The sequence below is a fragment of the Hemitrygon akajei genome, chromosome 10 (genome assembly GCF_048418815.1).
Source record: "Hemitrygon akajei chromosome 10, sHemAka1.3, whole genome shotgun sequence".
In the NCBI taxonomy this organism is placed as follows: Eukaryota; Metazoa; Chordata; class Chondrichthyes; order Myliobatiformes; family Dasyatidae; genus Hemitrygon; species Hemitrygon akajei.
In genome coordinates, this window is record NC_133133.1 from 90,213,294 (window position 1) to 90,231,333 (window position 18,040).

Genomic DNA, 18,040 nt, shown 5'->3' on the forward strand with positions numbered 1-18,040 from the left:
CCATCTGGCTCTGGGACAGCTGTACTCTTTTGCATTTAATTTATACAGTCACCCCCGGAAGACGGCAAATACACAGCATTCAAAGCCCTGCTCATAAGGACTTTTGGACTCTCACGGTGAGAGCGAGCTTACTGCACCTAGATGGTTTGGGAGACAGGCCGCCATTGGCATTAATGAATGAGATGCTGTTCCTGGCCGGAGGACACAAGCCCTGCTTTATGTTTGAGCAGGCGTTCCTAGAGCAGCTGACCGAGGACATATGCCTGCTGCTGTCCGACACAGATTTCAGCGACCCCCGGAAGGTGGTGGCCCAGGCAGATGTGCTGTGGAAAGTCAGGAAGGAGAGTGGGACGTCCATCGTACAGATCACCAAGCCACGCGCCCAACAGCAGACCAGCCCAGGACCGGCAGCTGAGCCCACTAACCCCAGAGGCAGGAGTGTGGAGGCCAACGAACACCAGTGCTTCTACCACCAGTGGTGGGGCACAGAAGCCCACCGCTGTAGCCCGCCCTGCAACTTCCTGGGAAACGCCAGGGACAGCTGCCGCTGATGGCTATGGCGGCTGGCCATCAGGATAGCCTCCTGTATGTCTGGGACAAACAGTCGGGACGTCGTTTTTTGGTCGACACTGGAGCTGAGATCAGCATCTTACCTCCGAGTTACGAAACCCGCAACAGGGAACCGGGTCCCACCCTGAGGGCCGCGAACGGCAGCACAGTAAAGACCTACGGCACCCGTACGGTGCGGCTACAGTTCAGCTCCAGCCGGTTCACGTGGGACTTCACACTGGCCGCTGTGGCCCAACCACTCCTGGGGGCAGATTTTTTGCGAGCTCACAGCCTGCTGGTTGACCTGCAAGGGAAGAGACAGGTCCACACTGAGACCTTTCAAATGTTCTCCCTGGGTGAAGCCAAATTGCCAGCCCAGTTACCTGGACTCCATCATGCTGTCCGACAATGAATTCACAAGAGTCCTGGTGGACTTCCCATCAGTTCTGGCACCGCAGTTCACGGCAGCCATTCCCAGACATGAAGTACAGCACCACATTCCGACCCAGGGACCACCCCTCCACGCCCGTGTTCGAAGGCTTCCCCCGGAGAAGCTCTGACTGGCGAAGGAGGAGTTCAAAAGGATAGAGGAATTGGGGATCATACGGCGGTCCGACAGCCCATGGGCCTCCCCCCTGCACATGGTGCCCAAAGCAGCCGGGGGTTGGAGACCATGCGGCGACTACCGCAGACTGAACGAGGCTACCACTCCAGACCACTGCCCTGTGCCGCACATACAGGACTTTGCAGCAAACCTGCATGGGGCAAGGTTCTTTTCCAAGGTAGACCTCGTCCGGGGATACCATCAAATCCTGATGACATCCCTAAAACAGCACTCATCACTCCGTTCGGCCTTTTCAAATTCCTCCAAATGCTGTTCAGCCTAAAGAATGTCACACAGATGTTCCAGCGGCTCATGGACGCGATGGGACGTGACCTGGACTTTGCATTCATCTATTTGGATGACATCCTCATAGCCAGCAGTAGTCGTCAGGAACATCTGTCCCACCTCCGTCAACTCTACGCCCGACTGAGTGAATACGGCCTAACAATCAACCCAACCAAATGCCAGTTCGGGCTCGACACCATCGATTCCTGGGCCACAGGATTACTGAAGATGGGGCAACCCCTCTGCCTGCCAAGGTAGAAACGGTCTGCCACTTCCCCCATTACGTACCCGTGGGTATCTTGTACTTCTCACACGACAGTGGTGTTGAAGCTATACTGGACCTAAGGTAATGGTCTTATGATGGTGGAGTGATGTCATTTTCCTGCCAGTAGAGGTCATGTGACAGTTTTTTTAACAGGGTATAAAAGGAGGACCCCTCCCTGTGAGGAGGGGCAGTTCGTGGCTGGATTTGCCATTTTGGCTCCATGCCACTGCGTGGTCCAATATTATGATGCAGTTTGGTTGAAAGGTGGAGTTTTATTTAATGCCTAAAGTTTAAAAGGTCATTGCCGGCAGTTTCTTTATAATACTGCCGGTTAAAAATCAGTGGAGAGTGAAGATCGGAGTTCGGGAGCTAAAAGATCAAGGAAAGTCGATTTCGACGGTGAAACAGGTTCGACCTTGTTTGATCCTCATTTGGAAGGAATTCGTTGGCTGTGCCTGTGTTTCTGCAATAATAGCAGAAAGGGTTGGGTACAGTTTTGTCAAGGAAAGGTCAGTGCCTTTAAGCCGTTTCATTTTCATCTTCGTAAATTCTCCGGGAAAAGTACAGTTCGACTGGGAACCGCAATAACACGACGTGAAAGATAATTTAAATCGTCTTAAAAAGTCTCTCCTTTAATGGACTGTAAGCATTTTGAACTTTTGCAGTACTACCTTGAAGAACTGCTTTTGCAACATTGCTTTAAGAACTGTTTTCGCTTTATCCCTTTAAGAACTGTTTAAGCTTTATCGCTTTAAGAACGGTTTAAGCTGCCGCACAGCAGCTGATTTCCGGTTGCGTTAGTCGTTTGTTTACTTTTTGGGGGTTTGTTTTTCAGTGTTTAATGTTTTATTTGTTTAAAAAAAACCCTGCCACACTTACTTATTTATTGTTGCTGAATTCGTAACACCCTGACCCAACACACTCAAAGGCCTGCAGGAATTTGTGGGTATGATGTATTTCTACCACCGTTTCCTTCCCTCAGCACCCCGAATCATGCGCCCACTGTTCACCCTGATATCGGGTAAGGGCAAGGACATTACCTGTAGTGACAAAACTATAAGTAAAGCCTTTTTCCCAGGGTGGGAATGTCAATTATTAGAGAGGATAGTTTTGAGCTGGGGGGATGTTTAAAGAGTATTCAGAGTATTGCTAAACCAGCTTTTAACTTGCTTTACACTCAAGTGTGGCACCTGGTCAAAAGCCTTCTGAAAGTCAAAGAAAACAACATCCACTGCTTTGTCTATCCTGTCTGCTATTTCCTCAAACAATTCCAAAAGATTTGAGAGACAGGGTTTTCCCTTATGCTGAGTTCCATCTGTTTTATCATGTGCTCTCAAGTACCCTGAAACCTCATCATTAATATGGACTCTAACATCTTGCCAACCACTGAAGTCGGGCTAACTGGCCTTTAATTTTTGACTTTTACCTCCCTTCTTCCTTAATGAGTGGAGCGAGTTTTGTTTTATTATAGTCCTCTGGAACCATTGCAGAAACTAGTGTTTCTTGAAAGATGGCTATTAATGCCATCACCATCTCTTCAGCTATCTCCTTCAGAACACTGGGGTGTAGTCCATCTAGTCCAAGTGACAAATCTACTTCAGACCTTTCTGCTTCTCAAGCAAGTTCTCCTCAGTGATAGCAACTACATTATTTTCTGTCCTCTGATTCTCTTGAATTTCTTCTTTGCTTCTGGTGTCTTCCACAGTGCAGCCTGACACAAAATACTTATTGAAATCATCTGCTATTTCTTTGTCCCCATTACTATCTCTCCAGCACCATTTTCCAGTGTTCCGATATCCATTCCTGCCTCTCTTTCCCTCTATGTACCTGGAAAGAAAAACTCTTGGTATCCTTTGTTATATTACTGGCCAAGTTACCTTCATATTTCATGGTTACCCTATTAAGTGCCTTTGGTTTGTTTTTAGAAGCTTCCCGATCCTGGAGCCTCCCACTGTTTTTTGATGTATTGTATGTCTTATCTTTTGCTTTTATGTTGTCTTTAACTTGCCTTGTCAGCCACTATTGCCTCATTTAGAATGCTTCTTCTGTAAGAACTGATCCTGCAACCTCCAAAGTGTCCGTTCTAATATCCCTTTCCAATTAACGTTGGCAGGTGCCTCTCTCATGCCTCTGGAGTTAACATTTCTGAACTGTAATACCAATACACCTGGATTTAGTTTTCCCTCTCAAACTGCAGGGTGAATTCTATGATATATACTATGGGTTTCTTTACCTTATGCTCCCTAATTAAATCCAGTTCTTTATACAGTGCCAAATCTGAATTGCCTTTCAAGAGTGGGATCAACTACAAGCTGATCTAAAATGTCATCTCATATGCTTTTGTAAGTTTTTTTTTGAAAGTTTTATGATTTGTATGCAAGTTTTACAATTGAAATGGATAAGGATAATACTAGATTTTGTGGGGAAAGTGCCTCTTGGGAATCTGATCCAGAATATTAAGGCATATGTGATACATGGAGACTTGGTAGATTGGATTCAAAATCAACTTAGCCATAGCCATATAAGACAGAGCATTGTTATTCTGACTGGAGGTGTGTAACCAGCAGAGTTGTGCAAAAATCAGTGTTAGGACCTCATGTATATGAAATGGGCAATAATATTGCGGGCTGATTAGTGCAATATGAATATTGAAAAAAATTGCAGAGTTGTGGATAGTGAAGAAAGTTGTTAAAGGATTGAGCAGGACACGTGAACCATGAAACACCAGATGGAATTTACTCCAGACAAGTGTGAGGTTAAAGAAAAATACACAGTAGATGGCAGGATCTGTAGGAGTACTGATGCACAGACGGATTTTGGGGTGCAAGTCCACAGCTCTCTGAAAGTGGCAATGCAAATAGTTAAGGTGTTTAAGAAGTTAAATTGCATAATTGCCTTCATTGATTAAGCTGTTGAGTACAAAGGTCAGCAAGTCATATTGCTGCTCTGTAAAACTTGGTTAGGTCACATTTGGTACACTTCTGGTTATCACTTTACAGGAACAATGTGGAATCTTTGGAGAGAATGCTGAAAATGTTGCCTAGATTAAAGAGTATGAGCGAAATGGAGAAGTTGGACAAAAGCAGATGCTTTCTCTAGAGTGTTGGAGGCTGAGGAGCAACCTGATAAGTGTATAAGATTGTGAGAGGAAAAGATCGGGTGGGTGGAACCTTTTTCCCATATCAAATACTAGAGGGCATAGATTTGAGCTGAGAGGGGGAAAGGTTTAAAGGACATTTGTGATGGAAACTCTTTTACACAGAGAGAGCAAGGTACCTAGGATGCTCTGCCAAGGGTAGTGTGGAAGCAGAAATGATAGCAATGTTTCAGAGGAATTTAGACAGTCAAGCGCACGACCAGGCGAGGGAACAAAGTAACTTAGATCATATGAAGGGAGGATTAGTTTGGATTAGCAGCATGGCTATCATTGTCAGAAGGGCCTGATGTGGTGCTGTAGCATTTTGTGTTTTTTTTAATACAAATTGCCAGTCTTGGCTTCAGCAAATATGGTCATTGGGCATGAGCGGTGGAAATAAAATCAGATTTCAAAGGAGACAGAAGACTAAGAAGCTACTATCTTATGAAAAGTATGGAATGGCATAAGTTGACAGGCTAATTACTGCATATTTCCACTGCTTCCTAAACATGTTGGCTGTTCATATTAATACTTGTTTAAGATGGTAAAATAAAAGTACTTTGATCAACAATTTCATCCATACAATTTTGCAGGTAGAATCTGAATCTATTAGTATGGATATGCAAATACTCTAACCTCAATCATTTCAACAATAGTTGATTAAAATTTATTAAGAGGTAAAACAAATGCTTGTAAACATTCATCTCTCTGAAATTAGCATCCATTATGTCCATAATTATAATCTAGTGGATTGTCATTTAGTGACTTAAAAATTAAGCACCAGGATGCAGAGCAGCAATTTTGTTAGGAAGTCAAATTCAAGCACTGAGGTACGCTTTAAATGGTGGTTGGACTATATTGTGCTGCCATTGATGATGAATGATGGCTAGAGTTTCTGCAGATTGAAGAGATTAGTTATTAAACTTTGTCCTGCAATATAAAATGTTCAGATCTTCATGGGACAGGAATTTGCACTATTTATAAATTTGTGGTGTACGTGCCACATGGAAAAAGGCCCTTTAGAGCAGGGGATCCCAAACTTTTTAATGCCATGGACCAATACCATTCAGCAAAGAGTCCATGCATCCCAGGTTGGCAAAGCTGCTTATCTTAACCAAGAGGCTGCAGCCGCTTTGGTTAAAACCAAAGAAGCCTTGGCAAACGCTGTGATGCTAGTGCACTCCAGAACAGACGTCCCTACCACCCTCACAGTGGACGCATCCGACACATCAGTCGGTGGAGTGCTGGAACAACTCATCGAGGGTCGCTGGCAACCCCTGGCGTTCTTCAGCAAACACCTACGACCACCCGAGCTCAAATACAGTGCTTTCGACTGGGAGCTGTTGGCGCTATACCTGGCAATCCGGCATTTCAGGTACTACTTAAAAGGTAGGCCCTTCACCGCATTCACAACCACACCGAACCACAAACCACTTACCTTTGTGTTCACGAAGGTATCTGATCCCTGGTCGTCCCACCAGCAGCGACATCTGTCCTACATCTCCGAATACACGACAGACATCCGGCATGTCTCGGGAAAGGATAACATCGCGGCGGACGCATTATCCAGACCTACCATCCAGGCCCTGTCCCAGGGGGTGGTCAATGCAGCGCTGGCAGAGGCTCAGCAGGCAGATGATGAGATTCCTAGTTACAGAACTGCAGTCTCTGGTTTGCAGCTCCAAGACTTCCCTGTAGGCCCAGGTGAGAGGACCCTACTGTGTGATGTAGCTACTGGCCAACCCCGTCCCATCGTCCCGGCAGCCTGGCGGCGGCGCGTTTTCAACTCCATTCACAACTTAGCACACCCCTCCATCAGGTCAACCATCTGGATGATAGCCAACAGGTTTGTTTGGCAAAGACTCCGCAAGCAGGTCAGTGAATGGGCCAAAACGTGCATGCACTGCCAAACAGCCAAGGTACAGCGGCACACCAAAGCCCTGCCGCAGCAGTTCCACCCCACCCGCCGGTGTTTCGACCACATTCATGTGGATATCATGGGGCCCCTGCCAGTGTCGCGAGGAGCGCGGCACCTCCTTTCTACTGTAGACTGGATCACAAGATGGCCAGAGGCAGTCCCGCTCACCGACACCACCTCCGAATCCTGCGCCGGAGCACTGATTGCAACCTGGGTATCTCGCTTTGGTGTACCGGCCCACATTACCTCTGACAGAGGCGCCCAGTTCACCTCCAGCCTGTGGTCAGCTATGGCCAGCCTTTTGGGAACACAGCTGCACCACACAACTGCCTACCACCCACAATCGAACGGACTAGTGGAGCGTTTCCACCGTCACCTGAAGTCGGCTCTCATGGCCCGCCTCAAAGGGCCTAACTGGGTGGACAAACTTCCCTGGGTCCTGCTCGGAATCCGCACGGCACCCAAAGAGGATCTGCACACCTCGTTGGCCGAGTTGGTGTACGGCGCACCCCTGGTCGTCCGAGGAGAGTTCATACCAGCCCCAAGGGGGCAAGAGGAAGAACCCGCAGCGGTCCTGGACAGACTACGTGAGAGGCTTGGTAACCTGGCTCCCATACCCACTTCACAGCATGGGCAGAACCCAACCTGCGTACCCAAAGACCTGCAGCACTGTAAGTTTGTTTTTGTACGACGGGGCGGACATCGGGCACCGCTACAGTGGCCCAACGAGGGGCCGTTTAAGGTGATCAGGAACAACGGATCCACATTCATGCTGGACATTGGGGGGAAAGTGGAGGTTTTCACAGTGGACTGACTCAAACCAGCCCATGTGGACTTGGCGCAGCCGGTCGGAGCTCAGGCACCGCGGCGCAGAGGCTGACCTCCCAAACAGAAGCCGACTCAGACTGTGGACATTGGGGGGTGTATCGCCGGTTCTGGGGAGGGGTTATGTGGTGACCCACTTCCCAGCACACTCGAACCGGCTCACAAAATGATGCACACCGACAGAGAGGCCGGCCCCAAAAAGGACGCCAGGCCTTCCTCACCAGCAATGGGAAAAGCCCACGCGCGAGGGAAGGGACTGTGAATATGCATATACAGCATTCCCGCCCGGGGAGGGTGGAAACGGGAAGACTTAAAAGCGAGGCCGCGAAGTTTGACTAAATCTTTTACGCAACTGCAACTCACCGACTGCGTGTCATTATTCCAGCGCTGTGTGTAGCACACTGCTACAAGATCATCAATGACAGGCAATTTGAAGAACTTATCATGGGGCTGGAGAAAATTGCATGGAAGGCTTTCAAGAATGTTGTTGGAAATTTTCTTGGCAACTACAGAGCACGAAACAACATGCAGCTGGTTGACAACATGGTTCAAGCATACAAAACCATGAAGTAAAACTTTTCATTAAAGATTCATTTTCTGCATTCCCATTCAGACTTCTTCCCTGAAAATCTTGGCACTGTCAGCAATGAGCATAGTGAAATGTTTCACCAGCAGACTGCAGTCATTCAGGAACTAATTTAGGGCCAGTGGAATCCATCAATGCTAGTTGATTATTGTTGGAGACTTAATGAGAAGCTCTAGACACTGAGTACAAAGAAAAATCATGAACAAAACATTTTAGGTTGCTTGAACTACTGCAAAGCATCAGCACCGTTATCCAATTAAATGCATAATATTCAATTAGTCAATTTCTGTTTCTCCAAATTAACGTGTGATACATGTAGTCTGAAATTATATTTTTGTTCAGCTTCAAGCAGTCTATTATTGCCACAAAGAATTTCTGAGGAAGCAATAAAATTTGTTGTCCAGTATTTTATTTCTCTTTGTATTTACCGTAGATCCAGCTGATTCCAATGAGTTCCACTAGAGCTGATAATATAAGGATCCCTCCGGTACAGAAATAATCTATTAAATTTATCCAGTAAATGCCAGCCTAAAATTAAATGGAAATTAGAAAATGTCAGGTGATAAATACAAAACACTCAATGTTCAAATTAAGAGGCTGATGGAACATTAAAAAGGGAAAACACATTTATGCCACCAGATGCCTTCCAGTTCAATCGGACATGTTAGAAACACTCAAAGTCTTGAGTTTTATATTTTTTGATGCTTATTTCCAGCATCTATAGGATTAATTTTTAAATGTTCACACAGTCCTAATGTTTGCTTGATTTGTGTTCATTCTCTTGTTCTGAGATTATCCGTGAAACTTTTCCCTGCATCCCTTTAATAGCTTGGTATATTGCTTGAAGGAGAAGCCAAGACACCATAACACTCCTCTGGAGATTTTGTTAACACCAAGTATCTCTGCTTCAGGTTAATTGACATTCATATGTACATCCTAGAACACAGACATGGAACAGTACAGGCTTTTTGGCACATGATTAACATTTTTCATAACACTTAACCTTCCATTTCTCTTTCCTTCATATGCCTACCTAAGAGATTCTTAAACGTCCTTACTGTATCTGCCCCTGCTACCATGTCCAGAACTGACATCCCACTATACTTTGCTCAGATCATTTTCAAAGTATATTCTTTCATGTTGTCCTTTGCTACTTTGGGGGGGGCGGGGTAACCACTGGCTGTCCACTCTTTCTGTGCACCTTATAATCTTATACACCTCTATCAAGTTGCCTTTGATGCTCCTTTACTTCAAAGAGGTTTTGTTCAACCTTTCCTCAGAAGATGTGTTCTGTGATCCAGGCAGTGTTTTGATAAGTCTCTGCTGCACTCTCTCCAGAGCTTCCACGTCATTCCTGAGGATGAGGCAAACAGAGCTGAACAGAATACTCCATGAACACTACCTCACTACTACTTTATTTCTGTTTTGTTGCACTACTTACTCAACTATTTAAATAAATAAATGTACTTGGATTGAGGGTCCGAAGGGCAGTGACAGTCGGAGGATGATCAGCTCATCAGTGAGCTCCAACGTTGCGCAACAGACTGTTTAATAAGATTGAACCCTCTTTTTTGTTTCTTTACTAACCATATAGTCAAAGTAAGAATTATAAAGCTTAATCGTTTAATGTCATATTGTGTACTGTTTGTCATTTTGCGGTACCGATTTGTAACGAATCACATCGCGCAGTACCCACCCAAACGAGATTTCTTAAATTTGGCCTGGCCAGGGGCTATATTAAGTCACTAGCTGAAGTGAGAGTTATATATCAGAATCAGATTTATTATCACCAGCATGTGATGTGCAGCAGCAGTTCAATGCAATACATAATCTAGGAGAGACAGAAAAAAAGTAATAAATAAAATAAGACATAATAAATAAACAAGTAAATTACACATATTGAATAGATTATTAAAATGTGCAAAAACAGAAATACTATATATTAAAGAAGTGAGATAGTGTCCAAAGCATCAAAGTCCATTCAGGAAATGGATGGCAGAAGGGAAGAAGCTGTTCCTGAATCGCTGAGTGTGTACCTTTAGGCTTCTGTACCTCCTACCTGATGGTAACAGTGAGAAAAGGGCATGCCCTGGGTGCTGGAGGTCCTTAATAATGGACGCTGCCTTTCTGAGACACCGCTCCCTAAAGATGTCCTGGGTACTTTGTAGGACAGTACCCAAGATAGAGCTGACTAGATTTACAACCTTCTGCAGCTTCTTTTGGACCTGTGCAGTAGCCCCTCCATACCAGACAGTGATGCAGCCTGTCAGAATGCTCTCCACGGTACAGCTATAGAAGTTTCTGAGTGTATTTGTTGACAAGCCAAATCGCTTCAAACTCCTAATAAGAAAGGCCTATGAAGTATTGGCTTTTATTGGTCAGGAGGTATTTTTGCAGCTCTACAAAAACCCTGGTTAGACCATAATTGAAGAATTGTGTTCAGGTCTGGTTGCTTCATTATTAAAAGGGTGAGAGAGCATTAGAGAGCGTGCAGGAATTTACCAGGACCCTGCCTGGATGAGAGAACATGTCTTATGAGGAAAGGTGGAATGAGGCCCTTTCCCCTTTGGAGTGAAAGAGGATGAGAGTTGACTTGATAGAGATGCGTAAGGTGGTAAGAGGTATCAAGAGAATGGACAACCAGGCCCTTTTCACCAAGGTGGCATTGGAAGATACCAGAGGACATTTCTGTAAAGTTAGTGGAGGGTACTTTCTGGGGATGTCAGAGATAGTTTTTTTTACACAAAGTGGGAAGTGCCTGGAATGCGCTGTTGGTGTGATAGTAGATGTTACTAATTAGTATCATGTAAGAAACTCCTTAGATGGCATCTCGATGAAAGAAATGTGGAGGGAAGGGTAAGATTTATTGGTACAACATGGTAAGCTGAAGGATTTGAACTGTGCTTTGCACTCAGTGTTCCCCAACACCCATCCTCATTGCTCCTGAACTGAGGGCCTTTTAACGACCATGTTGTGTGTTTCGAGTCAGGTGTAGGATAGATTAGATAAGAATGGCAGAATTCCTTTCTTCTAGGATATTAACAAGATTGACAGGTTTTAAATGACAATCTGATGGTTTTATGCTTGTGTTTTGTTAATTACAGATTATTAACTAGTTTAAAAATTCTGCCTGTGATAGTGGGATTTGAACTCAAGCCCTTGTCTCTTTTGTTCAAGTGATTAGCTCTCTAATTCCAATCTCACTGCAGTACCAACACCATATTGTGGTGGAATTTATAAATTGATGGAGTTATAAACAGAACTGTAGACAGATTCATACTTTTCATCGAACAAGAGCACACCTGGGTCACGCATACAAGTCCAACGAGATAAACTAATAAACAAACAGCAGATATCGCATAAAGCCGCTTTGATTGCAGAAACTTGGGGAAGTGGTCCATCAATGTCGTTATAATTGTTTCTGATGAAATACAAAAATAAATAAGATCACATGGAAGTATCCTTTATTGCAGTGAGACAACAAGCGGAGAACAGACGCATATTTAGTTTTCATCCTACATAATCAAAGTAAGTCTTTAAATAGAGTTTCCTTTATAACAATGGAAAGAAGCATGTTGGTATAGTCAGAGTTGAGTAAAACAATAATCCTGTTACCTAAACTTGCAAATTGAGTGTCAAGTCCCAAGGTGACCAGCATGAGGAAAAACAATGCGGACCATAGAGGTGCCCACGGCAGCTGTCCAAGAGCCACTGGGTAGGCAATGAAAGCCAAGTCAATACCTAAATGATGGATAAAATTGAAATTGTTAAGTTAGTAGTGCCTAATAGAGATATACCATTAACTGATGAAGGTAGAAATTTATCATTGGTGTAAAACAGATAGTAAAAGTTCTATCATGTGAAGCACCTAATTTTTAAGAGTGGCACAGTGGCCCAGCTGGTAGAAGCACAGCCCCACAGCACCAGAAACCAGACTTTGGTACTTTCTGTGTGGAGCTTGAACATTCTCTTTGTCACCGTGCTCAAGTTTCTTTCCATTTTCCAAAGATACAGAGGTTGTTAGGTAAATTGTTGCCTAGAGTGCAGGTGAGCCATAGAATCTGGGAGAATTGATGGGCGCCTGAATAACATGAAAAACCGGATTAGTGCAATGGGTGTTTTATATAGTTGTTGTCGATTCAGTGGGCCAAGGGGCCTGTTTCTTCGGAGTATCTTTATATGACTCTTAATTTCATTATTTGGAATAGAATTGAACATTTGGTGTTGTTTGTAGCAGACATCTTGTCTATTACTGCTTGTGTTGCTGTGTGTAAGGTCAGTTTTCTATATATTGTATTTATTTAATATGTCAAGACTAATGTAATGTGTTAATTGGAACTTACAGTAAAAGTAAGGACTCAAGATTCAGAGCACATTTTTATCTAATTATGTATGCGGTATACAACCCTGAAGTTCATCTTCCCCACAGTCATGAAACAATGAAGAACCGTGGAACCAACCTGATCAAAAACAAATATCAAACATCAAACCCCACTCCCCCCACCTTAGAAGCGATGTACTGATGTTGGAGAGAGTTCAGAGAAGATCTACGATTCCTGGAATGCAGGGGCTAACATATGAGGAACATTTGTTGGCTCTTGGACTGTACACATTAGAGTATAGAAGAATGAGAGGGGATTTAATAGAAACATTTTGAATGTTGAAAGGGTTGGACAGAGTAGATGTGGAAAGGCTGTTTCCCTTGATGGGTGAGTCCAGGACAAGAGGCGACAGTCTTAGAATTAGAGGGTACCCATTTAAAAAAGAGATGAGGAGAATTTTTTTTAGCCAGAAGGTCGTGGATTTATGGAATTCGTTGCCACATACAGCTGTGGAGGCCCAATCATTGAGGGTTTTTAAGGAGGAGATTGACAGGGTATCTAATTAGTCAGGGTATCAAGGAATATGGGGAACAAGCTGGAAATTGGAACTAGATGGGAGAATAGTTTAGCTCATGGTGGAGTGGCGGAGCACTCAATGGGCTGAATGGCCTACTTCTGCTCCTTTGTCTTGTGATTTTGTGATCCTGTTCTCTGTCCCTAGTAAGCTGTAGGTCCTCGAGCCGCAGCTCCAGATCCCTAACACTCAGTCTCAGAAACTGCATCTCAGTGCACCAGGAGCAGATATGGCCATCTGGGAGAGTGGAAGATTTCAAGGATTTCCAGATCCAACACCCATAGCAAAATATTAACCGTACTGACATGCTCTCTATTCCTAAAAAAATGTAAAGAAAAGCCAAAAGCGAAGTCTACTTACCTTGCTAAAGCCGGCTTTTGCCGAAGCCTGAATGAGCAAAAGCCTGTCACTTCTACTCTGGCCACTGGCCTACTCCTGACAATGGCCGCTCCGCTTATTCCTTCTGTACTTTTATTTAGTTCGCCAAGCTCAGTTGCCATTGCTGACAGGCCCCACACAATGGACTAGTGCCCGTGAACGATATGTTTGATATGTTTCGATGAGATCTGACCTTATTGATTGAAATTCCAGCAAGTACAGGCCCAGATCCATCAAATGTTCCTCATGCATTAATCATTTCGTGCCTGGGCTCATTCTCATGAACCTCCTATAGAAACTCTCCAATGCCACATCCTTTTGCTGATAAGGAGCCAAGAACTGCTCTCAGTAATCCAAATGCAGATTGACCAGTGCCTTATAAAGCCTCAGCAATACATCCTTGCTTGTATATTCAAGTCCTCTTGAAATAAATGCTAACATTACATTTGTCTTCCATACTACCCACTCTACCTTTAAGGAATGCTGCATTAAGACTCCCATATCCATTTGCACCTCTGATTTCTCAATTTGCTCCCCATGTAGAAAATGGTCTCTAGCCATTATACCTTCTACCAAAGTGCATGACAGTACACTTCCCTACACTATATTCCATTGCCACTTCTTTGCCCATTCTCCTCATCTGTCCTAATCCTTCTGCAGACTCTGCTTCCTCACTATTATTTGCCCCTGTATCTTTGCATCATCCGCAAACTTGGACACAGAGCCATCAATTCTGTCATCCAGATCACTAACATTTAATGTGAAAAGTAGCAGACACAACACAGACTCCCTGTGGGAAATTGTTTTGACACCAGCAGCCAAATAGAAAAGTTCCCATTTACTCCCACTCTTTGCCTCTTGCTAGTCAGCCAGATTTGGATGTTTTCTATGGAGTGTTGGAGGCTGAGGAATGGACCAATACAAGTGCATAAGATTTTGAAAGGCATAGATAAGGTAGGTAAAGCCTTTTTCCTAGGGTGGGAATGTCAATTATTAGAGAGGATAGTTTTGAGCTGGGGGGATGTTTAAAGAGTATTCAGAGTATTGCTAAACCAGCTTTTAACTTGCTTTACACTCAAGTGTGGCACCTGGTCAAAAGCCTTCTGAAAGTCAAAGAAAACAACATCCACTGCTTTGTCTATCCTGTCTGCTATTTCCTCAAACAATTCCAAAAGATTTGAGAGACAGGGTTTTCCCTTATGCTGAGTTCCATCTGTTTTATCATGTGCTCTCAAGTACCCTGAAACCTCATCATTAATATGGACTCTAACATCTTGCCAACCACTGAAGTCGGGCTAACTGGCCTTTAATTTTTGACTTTTACCTCCCTTCTTCTTTAATGAGTGGAGCGAGTTTTGTTTTATTATAGTCCTCTGGAACCATTGCAGAAACTAGTGTTTCTTGAAAGATGGCTATTAATACCATCACCATCTCTTCAGCTATCTCCTTCAGAACACTGGGGTGTAGTCCATCTAGTCCAAGTGACGAATCTACTTCAGACCTTTCTGCTTCTCAAGCAAGTTCTCCTCAGTGATAGCAACTACATTATTTTCTGTCCTCTGATTCTCTTGAATTTCTTCTTTGCTTCTGGTGTCTTCCACAGTGCAGCCTGACACAAAATACTTATTGAATTCATCTGCTATTTCTTTGTCCCCATTACTATCTCTCCAGCACCATTTTCCAGTGTTCCGATATCCATTCCTGCCTCTCTTTCCCTCTATGTACCTGGAAAGAAAAACTCTTGGTATCCTTTGTTATATTACTGGCCAAGTTACCTTCATATTTCATGGTTACCCTATTAAGTGCCTTTGGTTTGTTTTTAAAAGCTTCCCGATCCTGGAGCCTCCCACTGTTTTTTGATGTATTGTATGTCTTATCTTTTGCTTTTATGTTGTCTTTAACTTGCCTTGTCAGCCACTATTGCCTCATTTAGAATGCTTCTTCTGTAAGAAGTGTCCGTTCTAATATCCCTTTCCAATTAACGTTGGCAGGTGCCTCTCTCATGCCTCTGGAGTTAACATTTCTGAACTGTAATACCAATACACCTGGATTTAGTTTTCCCTCTCAAACTGCAGGGTGAATTCTATGATATATACTATGGGTTTCTTTACCTTATGCTCCCTAATTAAATCCAGTTCTTTATACAGTGCCAAATCTGAATTGCCTTTCAAGAGTGGGATCAACTACAAGCTGATCTAAAATGTCATCTCATATGCTTTTGTAAGTTTTTTTTGAAAGTTTTATGATTTGTATGCAAGTTTTACAATTGAAATGGATAAGGATAATACTAAATTTTGTGGGGAAAGTGCCTCTTGGGAATCTGATCCAGAATATTAAGGCATATGTGATACATGGAGACTTGGTAGATTGGATTCAAAATCAACTTAGCCATAGCCATATAAGACAGAGCATTGTTATTCTGACTGGAGGTGTGTAACCAGCAGAGTTGTGCAAAAATCAGTGTTAGGACCTCATGTATATGAAATGGGCAATAATATTGCGGGCTGATTAGTGCAATATGAATATTGAAAAAAATTGCAGAGTTGTGGATAGTGAGGAAAGTTGTTAAAGGATTGAGCAGGACACGTGAACCATGAAACACCAGATGGAATTTACTCCAGACAAGTGTGAGGTTAAAGAAAAATACACAGTAGATGGCAGGATCTGTAGGAGTACTGATGCACAGAGGGATTTTGGGGTGCAAGTCCACAGCTCTCTGAAAGTGGCAATGCAAATAGTTAAGGTGTTTAAGAAGTTAAATTGCATAATTGCCTTCATTGATTAAGCTGTTGAGTACAAAGGTCAGCAAGTCATATTGCTGCTCTGTAAAACTTGGTTAGGTCACATTTGGTACACTTCTGGTTATCACTTTACAGGAACGATGTGGAATCTTTGGAGAGAATGCTGAAAATGTTGCCTAGATTAAAGAGTATGAGCGAAATGGAGAAGTTGGACAAAAGCAGATGCTTTCTCTAGAGTGTTGGAGGCTGAGGAGCGACCTGATAAGTGTATAAGATTGTGAGAGGAAAAGATCGGGTGGGTGGAACCTTTTTCCCATATCAAATACTAGAGGGCATAGATTTGAGCTGAGAGGGGGAAAAATTTAAAGGACATTTGTGATGGAAACTCTTTTACACAGAGAGAGCAAGGTACCTAGGATGCTCTGCCAAGGGTAGTGTGGAAGCAGAAATGATAGCAATGTTTCAGAGGAATTTAGACAGTCAAGCGCACGACCAGGCGAGGGAACAAAGTAACTTAGATCATATGAAGGGAGGATTAGTTTGGATTAGCAGCATGGCTATCATTGTCAGAAGGGCCTGATGTGGTGCTGTAGCATTTTGTGTTTTTTTTTATACAAATTGCCAGTCTTGGCTTCAGCAAATATGGTCATTGGGCATGAGCGGTGGAAATAAAATCAGATTTCAAAGGAGACAGAAGACTAAGAAGCTACTATCTTATGAAAAGTATGGAATGGCATAAGTTGACAGGCTAATTACTGCATATTTCCACTGCTTCCTAAACATGTTGGCCGTTCATATTAATACTTGTTTAAGATGGTAAAATAAAAGTACTTTGATCAACAATTTCATCCATACAATTTTGCAGGTAGAATCTGAATCTATTAGTATGGATATGCAAATACTCTAACCTCAATCATTTCAACAATAGTTGATTGAAATTTATTAAGAGGTAAAACAAATGCTTGTAAACGTTCATCTCTCTGAAATTAGCATCCATTATGTCCATAATTATAATCTAGTGGATTGTCATTTAGTGACTTAAAAATTAAGCACCAGGATGCAGAGCAGCAATTTTGTTAGGAAGTCAAATTCAAGCACTGAAGTACGCTTTAAATGGTGGTTGGACTATATTGTGCTGCCATTGATGATGAATGATGGCTAGAGTTTCTGCAGATTGAAGAGATTAGTTATTAAACTTTGTCCTGCAATATAAAATGTTCAGATCTTCATGGGACAGGAATTTGCACTATTTATAAATTTGTGGTGTCCACACCACATGGAAAAAAACCCTTTAGAGCAGGGGATCCCAAACTTTTTAATGCCATGGACCAATACCATTCAGCAAAGAGTCCATACATCCCAGGTTGGCAAAGCTGCTTCAGAGCAATTTGTCCATGCCATCCAATAGGCCTATATATGGGTATCCAATTTGCCTGCATCTGGCCTCTTTCTCCCTGAACATTTCCTATCCATATATGTGTCTTAATTATTTTTTAATCATTGTAAACTTACCTGTCCCTTATCACCTCTTTTAGCTGCTTTTTCCAAAAACATCAATTTCTTTGTGATAAAACCTATGGTCTGTAGTTTTGGACCACTCTACCCTTGGAAACAATTGAGTACGTTTCCCCCTGCTATTGCAATTGGTATATCATAGGCACATGTACTAAGATGTGCTGAAAGACGTAGTTTTGTATACCAGCCACACAGACGTACATTCTGGTACAAGGAAATACAAGGGAACGAAAATTACCGAATGCAGGATGTAATGCTATGTTAATAGTTACAGAGGAAATGCAGTGCAGGTGGACAATAAGGTGCAAGAGCCATTCTTAAGGTAGATGATAGAATCAAGAT

General features: G+C 43.1%; 1 protein-coding gene across 4 annotated transcripts in view; it reads right to left on the reverse strand.

Moving 5' to 3' along the window:
* The window catches only part of LOC140734529 (sodium- and chloride-dependent neutral and basic amino acid transporter B(0+)-like), a 141,148-nt gene that overhangs the window by 25,368 nt on the left and 97,740 nt on the right, over window positions 1-18,040 (reverse strand). For all 4 annotated transcript variants that reach the window (XM_073058611.1, XM_073058612.1, XM_073058610.1 and 1 more), the window contains 3 exons: window positions 11,784-11,909; window positions 11,471-11,589; window positions 8,597-8,696 (listed from right to left, as the gene is read on the reverse strand). In XM_073058611.1, the coding sequence (XP_072914712.1) occupies window positions 8,597-8,696; window positions 11,471-11,589; window positions 11,784-11,909 (345 nt within the window). The remainder of the gene's footprint in view (window positions 1-8,596; window positions 8,697-11,470; window positions 11,590-11,783; window positions 11,910-18,040) is intronic.